General features: G+C 41.7%; 1 protein-coding gene across 4 annotated transcripts in view; it reads left to right on the forward strand.

Annotated features, from left to right (window-relative positions):
* Nucleotides 1-16,376, forward strand: part of NUP93 (nucleoporin 93) — a 76,402-nt gene that overhangs the window by 38,944 nt on the left and 21,082 nt on the right. For all 4 annotated transcript variants that reach the window (XM_071440501.1, XM_071440499.1, XM_071440500.1 and 1 more), the window contains 3 exons: nucleotides 7,341-7,403; nucleotides 9,102-9,230; nucleotides 15,683-15,757. In XM_071440501.1, the coding sequence (XP_071296602.1) occupies nucleotides 7,341-7,403; nucleotides 9,102-9,230; nucleotides 15,683-15,757 (267 nt within the window). The remainder of the gene's footprint in view (nucleotides 1-7,340; nucleotides 7,404-9,101; nucleotides 9,231-15,682; nucleotides 15,758-16,376) is intronic.

The following is a 16,376-nucleotide window of genomic DNA, read 5'->3' on the forward strand; positions in this document are numbered from 1 at the left end:
TGGAGGGGAAAGACAGAACAAGTAGTATGGATAATTACTAATATTTTAATAATTAGGTACACTGTGTAAGCAGTATATGAATTATGTATATTGCGATGGTTGATATATTGTGGTGTTTTTTAAAACTCATGTCCTACCTCACTCATTTTAATTGCACTTGGATTTGTTAAATCTTGGAAAGGTCTCTGACATATTTAAAAAAAAATGGAAAGTACACAGGAATGCTGCAATGAGTTTTCATGTTATGTCAGGAGTTAAGCCACGTATAAGTACAGTTTTAAATGAAATACTGAAATCTCATAGTGCATGAACTCACTGAGCATCCTGTGTTGAATTAGAAGAAACTAAAATTAAGCAGAGTCATCTTTCTTGCCAGCAGTGATGATCTCCATTTATACACAGAACAAGCAGTGCCACATAGCAGAGTTCGATTTTGGCGCTGCTGAGTGCCTGGCACAATATTCCTGCAGGAAATCTGAGCAGTGGTATTTTTCTAGACATTTCCAGTGTGATAAAGCTGTGCTTCCTGTATGTTTCATAGTAAATTTTGTTTCTATTCGCTGCAGATACCCGAGCTCTCCCGAGCCACATGCTGCAGACGTGTTTTGGAGGACGGCGGTTGGGTGTGGGATGTGGTGATGCCTCTCAGTGCTGGGGATGGTTTGATATTAACTGATGGTTTGGTATAAGCCTTCCATGCTTATTGGATGGTGTCCTGGCTGAAGTGAGTGCTTGGAGGTGTTTGTATTTCTTCCCTTCAAGCCTGTATGTCTGAGGAACACATTTCCAGTCTTCACTTGGCAGATTCAAACAGGCCCAGCAAGAGTCAAAGAGCGTGCACCATCTGCCCCTGCTTATGTTAGAGCTGATCCGTGATTTTCCCAAGGAATGCTTCTTTCAGCAGTTTGAGTTTCTCCTGTCATGGCTAGAAGGAATAATGATATTTATCCAACACAGCAAAATCCAATGTTCCTGGATACTGTCTTAAGATTACTGTGAAAACTGCATAAGTTTCACAAATCAAACAGTCTAAACCAGTAAAATAATACAGAAAAGAGTCCTAGATCTTTGCATTGCAGGCACTAACCAGCAGCAGAGAGCTCTTTGTAAATATTTGCTTAAGGCTCACTCTGTAACACGGATTAAAGACTGTGTGCAAACCTGGTGACTGCATCAACGTGTGCCGATGGCGAGGCAGGGGAGGCCCATTCCTGCCCCAGTGCTTGTCTCTAGGAAAGGCTGTTCTGTGCATCTTCCACGGTGCACACAGCCCCAGGGAGAGCCTTGTGGGCAAGTGGAGGTGCCCCTCTTGTTCTGCACTGTGCATGGGTTCCAGCCTGGCCTGCATTGACTCCTGCTGCTGCTGGGGTGAGGCCCAGGTTGCTGCTTCTCCATCACAAAAGGAAGACAGTATTGCAGCTCTGCAAAATTTGATTTTGCTGGAGCAGGAAGCCACTTTAAAAACCCTGAAGTAATCTTTAAAATTGCTACTAGTCACGCAAGGAGGCAGAGATGAAGCCGGGCTTTGTATATTTTAATGATTTACTGCCACTCAAAGGCTATTGGCTTGCAGGGTGGGGAAGAACTCTCCTAGCTTGACTCTCAAACCAGCTGATCCGTGAGTATTGGCTACAAGTGTGTAGCACGGTCCCTGTGCACGGGAGGATGTGATTTGACCCCTGTGAAGGCAGGTAGAAGAGCAGCAGATTTTCCCCAAGCCCAGTGTTTGGCTGTATTAGCACAGTTTTGTGTTCTAGTTATTGCTATGTGCTTTTCCCTTTTCAGCTTCAACACGGCTGTTGCTTTGAAAGTCTCTGATGCAACAACAGGCTCTTAGGTCTTATCAAACTCTAAAGCCTTCTGGTTTTTCCCTGCTTCTTCTGTTCAGTCAACAGGGAATTAAAAATGTTACAGGATTTCCCACTCTAAACATGATGGTAAGGAAGTTGAGAAATGTATGTTTTAGTTTGACAAGTGCAGCTGTCTTAGGCTAGGGAAATTTTGTATTGCTAAATCCTTAACTTGAACAATGAATAGAGCTATGGGATGAGACTCATCAGACTGTCCTTTCCAGTGGACCTTTTGGTCTGTGTACAATGATGCACTCCTTGCCTCTCATGCAGCTTTGAAGTGATACTGACTGGTGAAAATAACCCTTCTTTGGGTTATCTTCCTCTCTGCCCTCTGTCTGTTTTGGTCCCATAGCAGTTTTGCCATCTGAAGCTCTCCAAGGAGGAAGCCAATTTCACAAATGCTCTTGGCTCGTTGTGCTTGGTAGCTGATCTTTGGGCATCTGCCTTGCTGCTTTGAAGAGCACAGTATTGCACAGGCCAAAGTATGCAGTGAAGCTGCTTATCTGCATGGCTTTAGCCCAAAAAACCTGATGCTTTCTGAAAAACAAATCATGGGAGATCTATGGAAGCTTCCATATTGTATTCCACATGGCGGTGTCACACATACAAAGGGAGAGTGAATAGACTGAAACACTGCCCATGCTACACTGGTGTGTTGCCATCCTCAGGAATGCAATATTTGGCCATGACTCTTCACCCTTTGGCCTATTTAAAGCTAGCTAGCAAGCTCTGATGCTTGTGTCAGCACAAACAATAATTTAGATTTAAAAAGTGACAGGTAGTTTTGCTTCATTTTCTGTTTCCAGAGAGAACATGACCAGGAGGGTTGTGCCAGGAGTCTACCTCAGGAGTAGGCTCAGAAGTATCCATGTTTTCAGTAGGATTGTATTTAGCAAATTGTTTCTTAGAATTGCTAGTAGAAATAATAAATTCAGGTGCTTCACCTGGAGTTGCCAGAGTGATTTTTGTTAACTGTCCCTGCTGGATTCACTGGATCTACTGGAAATCCAGCACTTGGAAATATTTTAATCAAAGAGCAATTGACTTGAAATGGTCCCAGATTGTTCATTTCATTTTCTTCTTTCTTTCTGTGCCAGTGAAAAAGTACCCATTGCTGTCACCATCCAAAGCCTCAATATACTATTTGGCAACACTCGCCTTCTCTTGACAGCTTGAATACTAAGATCAAGTATTAAAAGTATGGCCTGGCTGATGAAAGTAATTAAGAGACTTCTCTCAGCCAGGAGAGTTTACTAACCTCATTTACTGCAGTAAATGGAAGAGACTTTTCAGTCTCCTGTCAAAAAGAGACCATTGGTGTGTGCAGCGTGCCCTTTTGTACTGATAATGAATGCTGGAATTCAGGCTGGAGCAAGGCAGGTGCTGGTTGCTGTCAGACCAGCCTGTGTCAGTCTGTGGCTGAGATGAGAGGTGCTGGTGCAGCAAGCACAGGCTGCCAGGGCTCCTGCCCTGCCCTTCCACTGTGGGGCCACTTGTACAAACTATCATCGAGGGAGGCAGGGTGAGGCTGGATTTCAGCAAGAAGGGCAGACTGTGAGATCAGGCTGAAATTCAAGGTGTAGGAGATCCAGGAGGATCTGGAATGTGCTTAGGGAAGATGCTGAGAGTCAGTAGACGTGTAAGTGTAAGCGGGACTGAGCGAGAAGCGGGAACCCGAAGGTGTGAGAGTGGGTGTGTTTCTGTGCCTGCGTCCCTGTTTTGCAAACACCATCGCATCGGATATTGTACAAATGGTGTGTGGGAAATAGTCAGCAGTGAGTGCTGCAAAGAACTGTGATGGAGAAGAGTTCTGCTGCTTCCCTTCCAAACTAGATGCAGGAAGGATGTGTGGGAGTCAGACAGTAAAAGAGAGGAAAATCAAAAGCTACTCACTAAAGGAGGGCAGAGTGATGTGACATTAAGGCTCTGTGAGCTTTTTGCATAAACCTGCCTCAGGGAAGTAAGATTTTCATTTTCAAGCAAAATCCAGGCTACACTGGGATCCCTGCACTGGCGGAGCCTGTGCAGGGGGAGCTGCAAGGTGAGGTTTTCACCTCTGAGATTACAGCAGTGCTGGTGTTGGCTGTTCCTATCTTTGCCATCTGCCTCTGTGAAATAGCCTTTTGTCTCCCAACAATAATCTCTGTTCTCCTCCCGCTTTTTTTTCCTCTTTGGATGCTGAATATGAAGCAATGTGTGTTACTCGTTGTACAATCAGCAGCACCTCCCCTGAGAAGGCAGCTTCTGCTTTGTGGGCCGTGCACTCCCCGTGCGTGCTGAACGCTGCACCTCCGTATCCTCTTACAGTCTGCCAGCGTTCGTGGCAAAGTCAAACCTGGCCTCTGGGACTGCAGAAAGCTTTTAGGGCACATGTAACTGGTGAGCACAACCAGCACTGTTCACAGCCCAGCCTTCTTAAGAGATACGTGATCCCTTAGAGTGACCTGGGATTTCTGAGGACAGCAATTCTCTGAGGTAAAGTGCATCTCTGCCATCTCTCTGCCTATCCTTGTTCCGGGGCTCTGCTTTTTCATGCAGAGGAGGTGCATTTGTGTACATTTATGTATATCCGTGGAATCGTGTTTGGTGATCACAGTGTAGTGCGCCACTAGGTGGCAATGCAATAAATCCAGGGAATCCTGCAGCCAGCCAAACGCACCTCACTTTCTTAACGAGTGAAATTCTGGCCACCAAAGCCTGGAGTGGCACCCCTAGGAGCTCTTATTTGGCCTAACTAAGTAGAAGCAGCTCTCACAAGCAGTAATAGGAGCTCCAGCATCAGTTACTGAAACTCCCTCTTCTGAGGTTTAACAATTAGCCTGTAATTAACTGAAGCTGAAATTGTCATGCTAGAGTCATAATGTTTAGCACAAGACATAGGGCAGCCTTTTTAAAATGTATTTGCCTTTTTAAAATGTATTTCTCCTTAATGAGGCATTACAGACGTTATTTGGAATATGTGAGGATTTTATTTTGCTAAAGAAGTAGTTTTTGAGATTGAAAAAGACAATTATCATCCTCTAATTGGCATTCGGTGTAATGTGATCCCTTAAATGGACCTTGTAGAACTCTCTGGGAGCTGGGTGGTTTCATTAAGATACTCAGCCTGGATTTACTGACATCAAGGGAAGCTCAAGCACATCTTAAGTTACTCTGTTGATTACCATCGTTGCTGTGTACATTTCTAGGCAGGTACCTGCTAGTGCACACATCCCTGAAAGGAAAGAAGGGAAGACCAAGGGCAGGAAAGGTAGGACTTGTATCTCTTGGGATTTTCAGGAGTCCAGTGCTCACAGAGCAAGCAGGGCGCCAGGCATCCAGGACCTCTGCAAGCTCACACCCTCCATCACATCCAGGTAACTGTAGGTATGCATCTTGAAGACAATGGGCTGGTTTTGCCTGTAAAATTAGCAGTGTTGTTAAAACACAGCTAACACACTGTTCTCTGCAGCATCAGATCTCTACCATCAGAAACAGGTCTGTCTCTTCTGTTCATGTATTGGTGTGTGCTCTGAAGGTGTAGAAGCATTGCTTGTTTTAATGCCAGGTAATTTTTCTCCATTTTAGGTTGAAGGTAGGGAAATAAAAAAAAAAAAGGAACCCAGAAAACTCGTTGTCCTCCCAAAGTCCTTCTACCCATGCAGGCAGGGACAAGCCTTGCAAGGCACGTCTCCACCCCTCTCCTGCACAGAGCTGAGGCTGGGTCCTGGCCCAGTTCGGTGACTGCGGCAGCCCTTGTCTCAGTGACAGCTGCTGTAATAGCTGGTCCCCAGACGTGTGCAAGGATCTGGATTTAGCTTCCTTTTTTTCAGGTTGTAACTGTGATTTCTCTGTGGGCATTGTCTAAAAATAAAGCAGGACCTGTCTGCTGGTGAAATGAAGAATGGGCTGGCTCGGGGTGACCGCTCCCTCCCGTGTGTAATTCAGGGCTGTTTCTGGGGAACTGCACCGCACGTCCCTTGGAGGATGGCAGCTTGTTCTCTCTCTGGTGTACAGAAAGGGGTCACCTTCTTATTTCCAGCTGAAGGGGGTCACAGCCTGTCCCATGTACCTCAAATGCTTGTTCTACATATTTCAGAAGGAGAGGGTGCAATGCCCTTTATTTCACATGCTGGTGCTGGGGAGCTGGAAGCAAGCAGCACACCTATGCAACAGTGTCCTGCCAGATTGCTTCAGAATGGGGAGATTTCAATTGCTCCTCACCTCCCAGAGCTAAGTATCACTCTGTGATACTTGTGGTTGTATATATTACTCTGCAGGGCAGTTTCTAAGACCTGCCATTAATATGTTTTTTCCAAAAGCCCAAATCTCTGTGTGTCACTGCAGGAATTCTTTGCAGGAAGATGGGGAGACTAAAAGGCACAAAATTGTCCCGATTCCTGACAAATTCAGTTGGACACTGCTCCAACTGTGTTTTCTCTTTATAAAAACATAAAGCATGGTCCACTGAGTTCCCTCTCTCTGGGTTTGTTAGCAGCTTTTGGTTTTAGAGCTGTGGAATCAGTATACAGGCTTTTAAGATATTAGCACTTAATGGAGTTGATAATTTATAGCTGATTACTTCAGAGGGATACAAAAGCTTCTTTTTCTTTTTTATGACCTGAATAATGATTAAGTTGAAGTCTGGGCATACAAATCAGCTTGATTTATTTAATTGGTGATGTAACAGTGAAAATTCAAAATAAAGATATGCATGTTAAAATGTGATAAACATATCCTATTGTTGTCTCTGTGTGCTACTGCATTTTACCCCACAGCTACTTGTTTAAAGTTAAAACTTCATTTTATATTTCCTAGTATAGGTCATAAAAGTAACCTTTGGGATAAGGAGCTAACAGCTCATCTAAATCAGTTTGTTCACACACACCTGGCCTCTTTTAGATTTACTCATATATTGAGAATTAAAAATACAATTCTTCCTTTTTTACCCACTCCAGCTGTATTCATGGAGAGAAGTTGTGTGGTAAACTTTTTCTGTATGCTTTCCAACTGTTTAGTTAATTCCATCCTTCCACAACTGACTATTTTTAAGGCTCTTTTTCACAGTTGTATCGGTCCTCCAAGAGCTCCACTTCTGCCTGAAGCTGCCAAGTCAAAGCCTGTTTTATTTTTTTTCAGCATACTCAAGTCCAACAATCTTATCTTGGCTTATCGCTCCTACCAGCTTTCATCCTAGCTCCCTCAAATGGAGAGCAAGAGGAGGCAGATGCTGGGACACAGAGATAAAAGAGAATAGAAGCAGGACATTTCACTTAGATTTAATGCATATTAAAAGGGGGGATTTCTGCATTTTTATTTTCACATTGCTCTGGATGGGCATCTTACTGTACCTTTGGTGAAGTAAAGTGACCTTTAAACTTCTTGGGACTGGACTGCAGAGAGAGCTCTGAGCACTTCTCAGAGCTGAAAGAGCTGAGTACTACAATACGTATCTGTTAGTGCAAGGCTGATTTTTTTGGCTGAAGCTCTGTTTCTCCTTTTCTGCAGGGATTCCTGAAGAATGAAAAAGATAATGCATTGCTGTCTGCCATTGAAGAGTCTAGGAGGAGGGTAAGTTGGAAGAAAGCACCATTGTTTTTGCTGGAAAACAGAAACAGGAGAGGTTTCCAGAGTCCAGTTTTCTTCCCTTGAAAGGGATCAGTACTTAACCTGTAAGAAAAAGACAGAGTTACCCTTCCCCCTTCATCTCCTGTATCTTCACCTCTGAACAAATAGTTGTTTTGAAGATCATCTGAGCAGCAACTTGTTTACTGATAAGAAATTCATCTAATCCTGTTTCTGAATCTATTTGTGCTTTTGTATCTGTCATGTTCTGGGACAGTGATTTTCACAATTGAATTATGCAGCATGGAAAAATGCTTCCTGTTGTTTGTCTTGTAACTCCTTCTTGGAAATGTCATTCCATACTTCCTAGTGCTCATGTTATGATTGTTTCCCTCCATGTATCCTGGAGGCATCAGGTTTAGAACTGAGCCTGTGTTTCTTTCAAATGATAAGAAATAGTACATAAGCATCATTAAATGATTTCAATTACATAAAATTATCTGTAAGTATTGAAGCATATTTAAAACCCTGTGATTATAGTGAAGGTACGGGTAAAACCTATATCCTGCCATGAAAGTATAAAGTGAATTTTATGATGCAACAAAGAAACACAAATCTTAAGCTCTAGTTGCATGCTTGCACTGTAATTAAATGTTTGCCAAATGTCATTGTCTCTTATCAATTCTTTCTTCTGAGGAATGTTTTGCTCATTAATTGACAATATTCTAACAGTGAACTGCAATGAAATGAAAAACTTAGCCAACCAAGACATTTAGTTAAGCACATTGCAGCATGGAGCTATGTGAACAGGAAAGAAGTAGAAGACACAATATAGCTTATTCTCTATTTAGAATTAGTGGAGAGTCTCTTATTTCCTGTGGTGGTATACCTGAGGCTGTTAGTCTCACCCCAACAATAACAGAAAAGGTAGTGAAGCATTTATCCTAATGCTATTGCCAAAATAAGGGAATATTTCCCTTACTGAGGGAAAAGCTGTTTCCCCCCATATGTTCCCCAGTTGGATCTGAAGACAATGTAGCACATCAGCCATTTTAAAGGTAAAGGTTATTTTTTCTTGGGATTTGATTTTCCTGTATGCTTTCCCAAGTTATGTTCCTGATGAAAGAGACTTCCTGATTCTTTGACACTGGTTTATTTTCCCTTAATATTTTGATTTTTATTTTATCCTATTTCCCGTTTAAAAGAAAAACACACTGCTAAAGACCTGAAAATGACTATGGGCAATAAACACACATCTTTGTTAAGCATGCAGCAAGTCAGACCTTTGTAGCCTGCAGGGAGGTGGTCACTAGAGAAGTTAAGTCTCAACAAGCCACACAGATCAGTGATGAACCTGGATATTGCGTGTATGCTGCTGAGTTAAAAAAGGAAGCCTTCTGATTTTCCTCCTGCTCAGATTCCTGTGCTGCCATGCCATGGAAGAGACAGTTTCCCTCTTTTACCAGCTGGGGGTATGTGAGAGTTGTCTTAATTCCACGTACACCTACTTTCTGAATCCCATTGTACCTGAACAGGAAGACTGTTAAAATAACATGCAGCACACCATTAGCTCTTGAGGGCTGACCTGGTTGATCGATGTAGTTGCTATTTTCTGTTTCATTTTTGGGCTTGTCTATTCATAGCAGAGGTAGGCTGGAGGGTGTTTCTATATGTTCCTTAGCTCTTGTTCTTCTTCACCAACAGACTTTTGCCATGGCTGAGGAGTATCACCGAGAATCAATGCTGGTTGAATGGGAACAGGTGAAACAAAGGATTCTTCATTCTCTGCTTGCATCAGGGGAAGATGCTCTTGATTTCACCCAGGAGAATGAGGTAACTCTGTCTTTCTAAATGCTGTGCACACTCACGCACAGCACTGTACACAGCTGGCATTCCAGCACTGCTGAAACCACCTCTGAAATATTCTGCAGCTACAACTCTGTGAAAATGAGAAATATCCCTATTTAATTCTAGAATGGCTCTGACTAGCAGAATGCATTGTCTAGCAGAATATCAAACCTTTGTGATGGTTTCTATTTATTGGCTGATGGGTACAGGCAATGGAGCTGCTATTGCTGAAGCTGTATTTTGAGCAACATATGTGCTGGCTGGAAACTTAGTCACAAACTCATTCTAGGTCAATATACCCAGGGGACAGAAAACACACTGGGGGCTTCAGGAAACCCTTGTGATGTGACACCAGAGAGTTTCTCAGGTGCAGTTGTGCTTACACATGGGTCTTAGAATGTCTCTTCCCCTTATCACTGTGGGGAAGTAATATCACTGTGTGCTAGCCTGGATTTATGGCTTTTCTTAGGAGGCTGATAAAGTCTCTCAGGTTTCTTGGCAAAACCAAATGAATAAACAACAACAACAAAAAAAAAAGCTTTCCTTTTTATCTTGCTGTGTCATGCAGACCAGATTAGAATTTTGTGCTCCTCAGACCTCTAGTGTTCAGGCTAATCCAGCAGTGGCCAAATCCTTTGGGCAAGACTGACCCCGTGTTTAACAAAAGAGATATTGACTATCATCTTAAAACATTCCTTATCTTCTGTTACAATTTAAACTTCACAGTTTATTCTCTTAAATAAAATGTTTCAGTTAAATGAGTAGAGCAAAGCAGAGTTACCTGCAGGGTGTTGGGAACCCAGCTCCTCTGAGCTGAAAGCATCAGACAGCAGCTGTGGTCCCTGGAGCACAAAGTTACATCACTGCTGCTGCACTGTGCTCATGAAAATGCTCACCTTGAGAGGAGAGGGGATAGGGAGTGGGGGGATGCAAGTTGCTGTGCTTTCAGGCTGAAAAAGAGACACATTTTTTATAGCCATGTTCTCCACCCATGGAAATGAATTCTTGTTCATTGGGATGACCTGCAAGTATACTGAAATAAAAAAAGCCCTTGATGCTAATGCGATATGACCTGTATAGGGATTTGGAAATAATTAAAATTGTTAATGAAATGTCCCATTCTGATTACTGTTCTTTTAAATATAGGTTAATCCCAGTTAGCATACCTCTTTTTATAGAGGCTGTCTTCCCCAGAAAATACTTTACTGATACTTTACTGGGACTTCTCAAAGGTTGTCCAGCTTTCCAATATTAGAAATGCTAAATAATGCAGACTGAATTAATTTTAAACTAGGAACAGCTATCCCATTATTTTAGGATGTGAATCTGAGGACTTGGCAGTTACACTGATAGCTTCTAACATATTTGATTTGTGTGCTAGTTACTGGTATGGGATTTTCCTTTTGGAATGTGGATGTTAACTGCTAGCAAAAGTAATTTAATAACCCACTCTGAGCAGGTAAGACCCTTATTCTGGTGTTTCATCGCCAAATGGATGCTATCCCCAGTCCGTGGCACTTGAGATGCCAAGCATCAAATTGGTGTGAGGGAGGAGGGGAGGAAACTCAGCTCCTAATGTTTCTGGTGAATGTGTTTAAAGACTCAGTGTACACTATCACTCAGTAATACTCCACTCTGTTTCAAAGTTTTCATAGTAGCAGTATGTCATTTCAAGAGCATTTAAAATCCTTGATATATTCTATCTTAGCCTCAAGAAGTCAAAGGTCTGAGAGGTTTGAAGTGCATCTACTGTGTTAAAAGCCTGTTATCTAACCTCCCCACAGCAGGTTGTTCTTCTAAAGCCTTGTTCCAGTCAAATAAGTTTTTTGTGTGTATGTGACACAAACAGACACAGCCTGTAGAATATAGTAGAGCTTTAATTGATATCCTCTGGAGATGGAGAATCAGCTGAAAAGGCACAGATCCAAACGCAGCAGGGGGCCGGTCTGCCTGCGAGCCGATTCTCAAGCTTTGGGCAAGCTAATTTGGGCAGAGTGAAATACCAACACATTATTCATGGAAATAAGACCAATTAACAAGCAAACCTCACAATTCAAAGAACCTAGTGCAGGACTTGCCATTAAGGTTTTCTGTTTCCCCCTTGTCCTTCAGCCTGGCTGCCTTCTTGTCAGGGAAAACCAGAGCTGATAAAAAGGTGCTTCTTGTGGGGCTGGAAAGGGATGAAAGCCTGACTTTTGTCTTCAAGGTATCAAACACCTGTGGTCTGAAGGTATTTGTCCTGACTGTTGTGCCATGAGGTGCCAACGCGTTTTCTTGATCCTTTTCCAAGTTTTTCCTTATTCCAGGTTTTTCTTTCTTCCACCTTTGCCGCAAGCTCTTCCACTCCTGCTGCCAAGCAGCACACTCCTGCAGTGATACAGAAACACTGGCACCTCTTGATTTCTGTTCTGCCCCTCTGTGGCACATCTTCATACCCCTTAACTCCCAAGCACTGCAAGATGCTTTCTACTCCACCACAGTGTATTTTGATGGGGTTTCTCCAGCTTGGTCTCCTCCCTAGATATTCACTGCATCTACTGGCCAAGCCATTTGGAGTGCTGACAAAATGTCTGCCCAGACTTCTGCTGAGGAATGTGCATATGCATATGAGGGTGATGAATAATGCATCTTTACATGCACGGGGTTTGGTGAATGCTTGGCTGAGTGCAAATGAAGGAGGACTCCTTTGAAAAGCAGCATCGATTGGCTAAGTGAATTTAAAAGACAAAAATGTCGTGGTAGTGCAGCTAAGCTGCAGCTTTGAGACATGGATAATATTCAGAATAAATATTACAGTTCTGAATAATGTTTTGGAAAATTCAGGGCAGGGAAAAGCAAAGGTGGTTGGGGAAAACAGCAGAAGCCATTTAAGCAATATCAGACTGGAGATACAGCAAGATTCGTGTGTGTGCACTTACACTTCTGCAGTCCTTTGCACATTACCCACTTTTCTGCTTTTCTTTTTGCTGCTCCAGTTAAACTTCAGAACCTGACCTGTTTTGAACACATCTTTCATTATCTTTTTTTTGCTTGAAACTTGGTAAGTTCTGACTTGCCAGCAAAGGATATCCTTCCCCACTTTCCCCCCATTAGTTTGTAGGGGGGAAAATCCTTCCCTTCTTGGGAAGGATTGCCTGCACAATCAAGTTCTATGATTCAGGGGGAGCCCTGTAAGTGGCCTTCCCCATGCTGACTCACTGCTTTAGTTTTCCTTTTGAACTTTCCCTTTAGCACAGCCATGTGATAGTTCAGTGAGCTAGTGCTTTCTTGTAGTTTAATAATTCAAAGGTGAAGCCAGAATGCACTCATGAGATGGGAAAAAGTAGGAAATAAGCTTACTTCCATGGCTCTTTTTCCATAGGAAAGGAAAGTATAAGAAAATTAGGACAAATTACAGACTTCTTGATTTTTTTTTTCCTCGTGCCAAGTCAGTAGAATTTAAAGAATTTAATTTCCATGTGGCAGTTCTCAGCTGCAGCAGATAGTTAAGAAGTGTTTCCTAAAGCATAATGGTTAAACTAAAATTGGAGAAAGGAAAGGAAAACCCAACCCCAGAGCAGTTATTTCTTAGTTTCAGGCGTGTGCTTTTGAATTCAGATTGTTACCTGAATTGTTTGAACCCGGCAGTCACACACCAGCCTCTGGAGTGGCAGCCACATGGGTGCTCTTTGGTGCTGCAAAGCAGAAAAGAGAACAGAGTCACAAAACAAAGCCCCAGTCCCTGGGTGTCTGCTGCTTGGGCACTGGCTGAAAGTGACCCTAAGTCACTAAGTCCTGGTCTTCACTTGCTTTAGGAGATGAAACCTCATTGGTAATTAATGACAACGTCCATAATTTAGCATTACTTTAAATAACTCTGCATTTATCGGGCTCGGCACGGGGAAAGGCTGCAAAGCACCATTTCTGCCATCGTGTCTGTTTCCCAGGAAACCTGCTTTAACAGTTGCTTTGTTCTTTAGAACAAAGAGTTTGTCGGGTTTTAGGTGGGTTTAAAGGAATTTGTGTCAGATGATTTGGCAATGAAAGAAAAATGCAGATGCTTCTGAATATCAGTACCCACTAAGAGGGACTGTGAAGAATATTTTTAGTGTAGGTTCAGTTGCAGAAAGAAAAGTGAAATTGCTTTTTGAGTTTTTTGTAAGGCGTTTCCATAGCACCTGAGGTTTAAATGCACCTGCCTGATTTTGTAATCAGGTTAAACATTATTTAAATAACATTATTAGTGAAAAATGAATGCAGTAATAAACTAATTTCAGCCATTTTAAAGGATTGTCCAGGTTCATCCTTGGTACTTTCATTCATTTATATTTCATTATATTAGGGACAAACACTGCTGAGTATTTTAAATTCTGTAATCAACTGTTGTATGCTGTGCAGAAACCTGTAACTACAAATATCACAAAGCTCTTATAATTTCTTGATAGAGGTCAGTGCCCTTATCTTCATTTATGAATTCCTAGCCAATGCAGAGCAATTTCTTGGCCATTCCAATTATGTAACTTCTTTTGGTTTTAAATTTTAACTGGTGAACACTTTACTGATCAAAACTCCTGGACTGGGACAGTGATTAGTAGTTGTCGTCGTAAGGACATATGCTCATGAATGTAAGAGAGGTCTTACATGATGGAAGATATTCCAGGTTAAACTAATACCAAAATAAAATGAAATTAACTGAGAGAATGTTCAGTGCAAAATTGATCAGTAACATGTCTGGAAGTTCATTTGTTTATGTTATTTCATTTTGAAGTTGGGATACAGTTCCCAAAAAAATCGAGATTCTTTTGAAGACTCTGCCAGTATTTCATCCTCATTTGAAACAAGAAACTGAGTGATGGCACCATCTGGAGAAAAGCTGTCCATTTCTGGATCTCTTCCTGAAATCCACACAAGCCAGGTCATGGCAGGAACATTGCTCCTGCCATGCTGTAGTCTGACAGGTGTCAGCAAAGCTGAACTCTAAAGCTGATTAAACTGGAAGTGAAAACAATGATTTTTTCTATTGCATTTGGGCTTTATTTTATTTGTACAGGCAGCAAGTTGGTCACATTTAAGGGAATTCTTACAGGCAAGACTAGAGCACATCCTTAAGCAATCCTTGGAGGTGATCCTGTCTGCACTGTAAGGCACTGCCATTCTGGGTAGCCAGTGTGAGAAGCAGTAAAGCTGTTTGACCATATTGCTTAGGTGCACTGTAACAGCTAATGAGGATGTGCAGCCAGTTGTAACTGACTTGGATGGTAAAAAGCTTAATTTTTAAACTCTGCAGATGTACCTGCCCTTTCTCGGAAAAAATTACTGATTCCAGTTAAGATGAATTTCCATGGCCTTGAGTTACATGGTAACAAGCTTGAAAACCTTGCTTTGCTGAAAGCTTGTCTGTTCCTTTTTGCTTGCCCCAACTATGTCAGTTGGCTTCATAATAAATATTATGCTTCTGAACTGAGCTTGTCTTGCTTTGATCTTCAGACCAGCATGACTTCTGAAGCAGCTGATATTAAAGGACTGTTTACCTCAAAGGGATCTGTCTTTAAAATTATTGTACTTTATTTTTCAAACTCAAGACTTGCAATGCTGATGCTGAAATGAAGAATTACATTCTTTTTCAAAACAGGAAAGAGCAAAGAGCATTGCTCAGAGTATTCTTTTCTCCAGAGTATTGAACATAAATGTTCAGTGGTGGCTGTACTGAGAACATACCTGTGCCTTTGAGTAAATACTTTAAATTGCTTTATGCAGCATTATACTATTGTGGCATGTTGTATTATGAGTTTTATAAGACTATAAATTTTGTATGCCGTGATTCCATTGGCTGTCTCTCCCTGCTCTAGGCTCAAAATATCTCAATCTTGGCATAGTCTCTGTGGGTAAAAAGACTATTTTTTTCAGGTCAGGATATTGCCAGCATACTTCCTCTTGCAGCAGACCAACAGTGGGGCACTTTCCAGCACACAATTGAATGCTGCAGTCCTATTTTGTGTCTATATCATGGTACTGGGACAAAACTGGACTATCAGATCTGCCAGATTGGATCTATTTGAGCTTGTCTGTTGAATTCTATATCCTTGCTGTGATGGAGGTTCAGAGTAGATGCCTCACAGCAAGACATTGACAAGAAGCAACCTTTCAAGAAACAAAAGCAAAGAATTAAAATTATAAGGTGCTACTAAGAGACACTGATGTCCTGATTCTAGAGAGCTAATGGTTGGTTTGTGCACTGAATAAGGAGGATTTCTGTCACTTTAGAAAGTTTAAGCTATATCGGGAAGATAATGGGGTATTGCAGTGAGACTGCATTTTTTCTCTGTAGATGGTTCGAAACCCTGGTTTTAGTTCTGTCAGGAACATGGTTTTGCTGTTCTTTAGGAGCAGATGTATTGGTAAAATGCATTGTGGCAATTCTGAAATTCATATCTTCCTGTATGCTTCTCATTCAACAGCCCAGCTATGTTGGGGAGGTGGGGCCTCCAGGTCGCAGCTCCATGGACAGTGTGGAGATGGCATATGCTCGTCAGGTGAGTGGAAGTGAAAAAACTTCATTAAACACTGTGTCCTGTGTGGAGAGAGACAGGGAAAATAAAGATTGGCACTTAGTGTAAAGGAAAATATGGTAGGTAAAACATGAAAATATCTGCCTAGAGATAAAATGCTATTGACAAATGCATGAATCTTGATGCTTTTAGACACATACTCATCCTGCTTGCTACAGGATATTTTTTGTCAAAAAGAGATCCTAAGCACCATATATGACTGTAGAAAGCATTTATGCTTGTAAAGGAAACTGAAATTCTTTTAAGTTTTCAAAAGCAGATTTTTTAGGATTTGTGTCAATGCATAATTGTTTACAAATGAAGGCTTTATATTCCCTTTATTTTCATATGTGGAAGATAATTTTTCTCATGTATATGTGTAGCAAAAAATATGCTGAAGTGTTAATCCTGATGTTTGTTGAATTATATCCTATTTTAATGCAATTGCTTATGAAAAGCTTTAGTGCATCAGCTATGAATTAACATGCCTGGTAGCATTAGATGCCCTCGGAAAATTTTCAGGGGAAACTGATAAACCTTTACATAACCAATTTGTTACTGTTGTTATTTGAGATTATCTGTTTACCAGCACTGTTGAGAACAA

Source organism: Agelaius tricolor, unplaced genomic scaffold (genome assembly GCF_023055355.1).
Source record: "Agelaius tricolor isolate 1412-34295 unplaced genomic scaffold, bAgeTri1.0.p SCAF_15, whole genome shotgun sequence".
NCBI lineage: Eukaryota > Metazoa > Chordata > Aves > Passeriformes > Icteridae > Agelaius > Agelaius tricolor.